The sequence below is a fragment of the Perissodus microlepis genome, chromosome 7 (genome assembly GCF_051167445.1).
Source record: "Perissodus microlepis isolate ML-2025 ecotype Zambia chromosome 7, ASM5116744v1, whole genome shotgun sequence".
Classification (NCBI taxonomy): Eukaryota; Metazoa; Chordata; class Actinopteri; order Cichliformes; family Cichlidae; genus Perissodus; species Perissodus microlepis.
The window spans coordinates 44657246-44660237 of NC_140467.1; the positions used below are offsets into that span (position 1 = coordinate 44657246).

General features: G+C 37.3%; 1 protein-coding gene across 1 annotated transcript in view; it reads right to left on the minus strand.

The window, feature by feature from the left end:
• The window catches only part of astn2 (astrotactin 2), a 274357-nt gene that overhangs the window by 100977 nt on the left and 170388 nt on the right, over positions 1-2992 (minus strand). The window contains exon 12 of the mRNA XM_084935333.1: positions 586-752. Within this exon, the coding sequence (XP_084791459.1) occupies positions 586-752 (167 nt within the window). The remainder of the gene's footprint in view (positions 1-585; positions 753-2992) is intronic.

The following is a 2992-nucleotide window of genomic DNA, read 5'->3' on the forward strand; positions in this document are numbered from 1 at the left end:
CATGTTGTGCTGGAACTCAGTGCACTGACAAGGCTGGAGGTTTTTTTTAATCTACACATATAAAATCCTCACAGACCCATCAGATTTGCCTCCCTGTGACTTCCACTGCTTCCACAAAATGAAAATCAGGTTAAAGGTTCACTGTTTTGACGCAGTATCTCCGTAACATTCAGGCACATGTGCCAAGAGAACAGAACGGGGTTTCCACTGAGCAGTCTAAAAATAGTAGCTGGGCTAGAAGCTGTGAACACGATCTCAGAGGTGAGATTCACTAATATTACTTGTATCAGGTTTGAATTGTTTGGACAAATTCATGCAAGTTTTCTTTCCACATCTTTGTATTGTGTATGTTTTTGTAGATTATGCTTGTAATGGCTATACTAGAACTGTATGATATGTATTTGTCAATCTATCTATATGGCTTTCTAGCTATAGTGTATTCACTGGTTATTTCGTATTTAGTATTTTTTGAAAATTTACATTTGTGTAATCGAACCATCACTCATGAAACCTACTTTCAAAGAAAGCTTTATTGGCACCCTGCAGATGTCTTCTCTTTCTCTATTTACTACTAGCTATTCTCACCCGCAAAACATGAGTATGTTGCTGGAACTTGGGTCATCTTCAAGGGGCACAAGCTGCTGGAGACACAGCTGTTCACAACCTCCATTGAAGCCATCCGTACAGTCAATGCCCCTGGAGTAGTCATAGCAACCTGAGCCATCCTTCATTGGCCTCAGCCCCTCAGGACACTGTAAGAAAAAGAAAGAAGGAAAGGTGGTGGGAGGGATACAAGCAGGGGGTGAGGATAAAGGCACAGAATAAGAATAGAGAAGAAGAGAGTAAAACACAGAGGTCAGAATGTGCATTTTAATCAGGATTGAAAAGTACTGAGAGGACAGAGATAGTAAGACTGAGAAGATAAGACAGTAGTAGTAGGGAGTAAGACTTTCAGAAAGAACAAATTCAAGAAAAGAAGAATTTAAGCCAATTATATTTTTCTGATACAACACAATAAAAGGTGGAGGCGCTTAAAGGATTAGAAAATTAAACAACGGCAGCTTGGAATCGTTACCACAGCTCATTTTACTACCTGAGCAGTAAGTCCCCCCTCAGTTCACACAAAGGCCTGTGTTGGTGTTTTGTTTTTTTTTAAAATGCCAGACAGAAAGAAAAAACTCAGAGGCGAAAGATTTAGACACAAGCACCAGCAATTAAAATGATTATCATTTGTGAAATCATTCCACGCTGATAGAAGTGTGATAAAAGAAAATAATAAACTTAAGCATTGCAAATGAGCCAAGGGATTTCAAGAAACAGAAATAGCCACTCTTGTTTGCTGGGAATTAAGTCAACTGATACTTTTTACATGGATAATAATTAGCAAAGTCATTAGTGACTCACTAAAAAGTGGCGCCCTACCTTGCAGTAAATTATTGATACCACAAGCTTTTATCACTGGGTTGTTGTGACATTTCATTTCAATATGAAGTATTAGTTCAACTTTGAGTTCCCATCAACCAAACACAAAACAAATCACATTTATCTGAGTATGTCAACTCGAGCCAGAAATCTGAGGAGGAACAATGGGTCCAGCACCCTAGTCATTTGCCTGGCTAATTTAAAGTGCAGAATTTAATTTATGAAGTGGATTTTTAAATGAATTATATTTCCTCCAGCATAAGAAATACTAATTATTCAGAACTGCAAAAGCAGCAGATGTATTATATAAGAAAGTTGGACTCCATTAAAAATGTAATGTTACTAACAATAAATAACTTCTTGACTTAATAGCTTACGCTCATAAATTATATTGCATTATTCATCTCATATGTAAACAAGATGCTTATTACACAAACAAAACAAAAAGGTCAGACTTTTCTGCTGGCTCAGCTTAACTGTCAAGTCAACCAACATGCTGCTAAAACAATATTGATAAGTGTTATTATATCAAAAAGCATAAAAAATGTGTGTGTGTGTGTGTGTTAATTGTTCTAACAATTAACAGAATATTAGCAGAATATTAAAATATTATACATTCTATATATAAATCATATATCATATATTTTCACTGAAGCTGAAGCTTTGCCAGCTCCACGATGTGAATCTCTCATACCATCACATCCTAAAGAATCGCTCATGGACTGATGTCTGATGACAGCTGAGCACAGTGAACTCCTTATGTTCAAGAAACCAGTTTGAGATGATTTGAGCTTTGTGACATGGCATGTATCCTGTTAGAACCAGCCATCAGAAGATTCGTATGATGGTGGAAGTCATAAAGGGATGTACATGCTCATCAACAAGATTCGGGTAGGCCGCAGTATTGCTATCATGCATAGTTAATACTAAGGAAGCTAAAGCAAGAAAACATCCAAGAAACTACCCTCCACATCATTACACCACCGGCAGAGTGATATACTGGAGTGAACCTTTGATACAAGGCAGGATGGATGCATGCTTTTGTCTTATTTAAACCAAATTATGACACTACTATCCAAATACAGCAGCAGAAATCATCTTTCCAATCTTCTATTGTCCAGTTTTGGTCAGCCCATGCAAAGATGTGGTTTCCTGTTCTTACCTGACATGAGTGGCACCTGTCATGATTCTTTTCCTGCTGTAGCTTCTCTGATTCAAGGGCATTATTATATATCCTGTATTTAAGCACTAAAAAGTCTGATTGGAATTTTTAAAAATATATATTTTTCAAGAGACACCTGGTTAAGGGGGCAGCAGAAATTGCAGCAAATATAACACAAGTGAAGAAAGAAACACATTTGATGGTCTTCTGGACATCTTGATGGCAACGAGTGGTTATTTCAGGTATTGATGCCTTCCCATCAGTTTGAAATAGTCTAACTATTTGCTCTGAGTTCTGACATCAACAAGGCACTCCTAGAGAATTTACTGCATACTTGCAGCTAACTGGATATTTTCTCTTTTTTGGACTATTCTCTGCAAACCCTAGTCATGGCTGTGCAGGAAAATC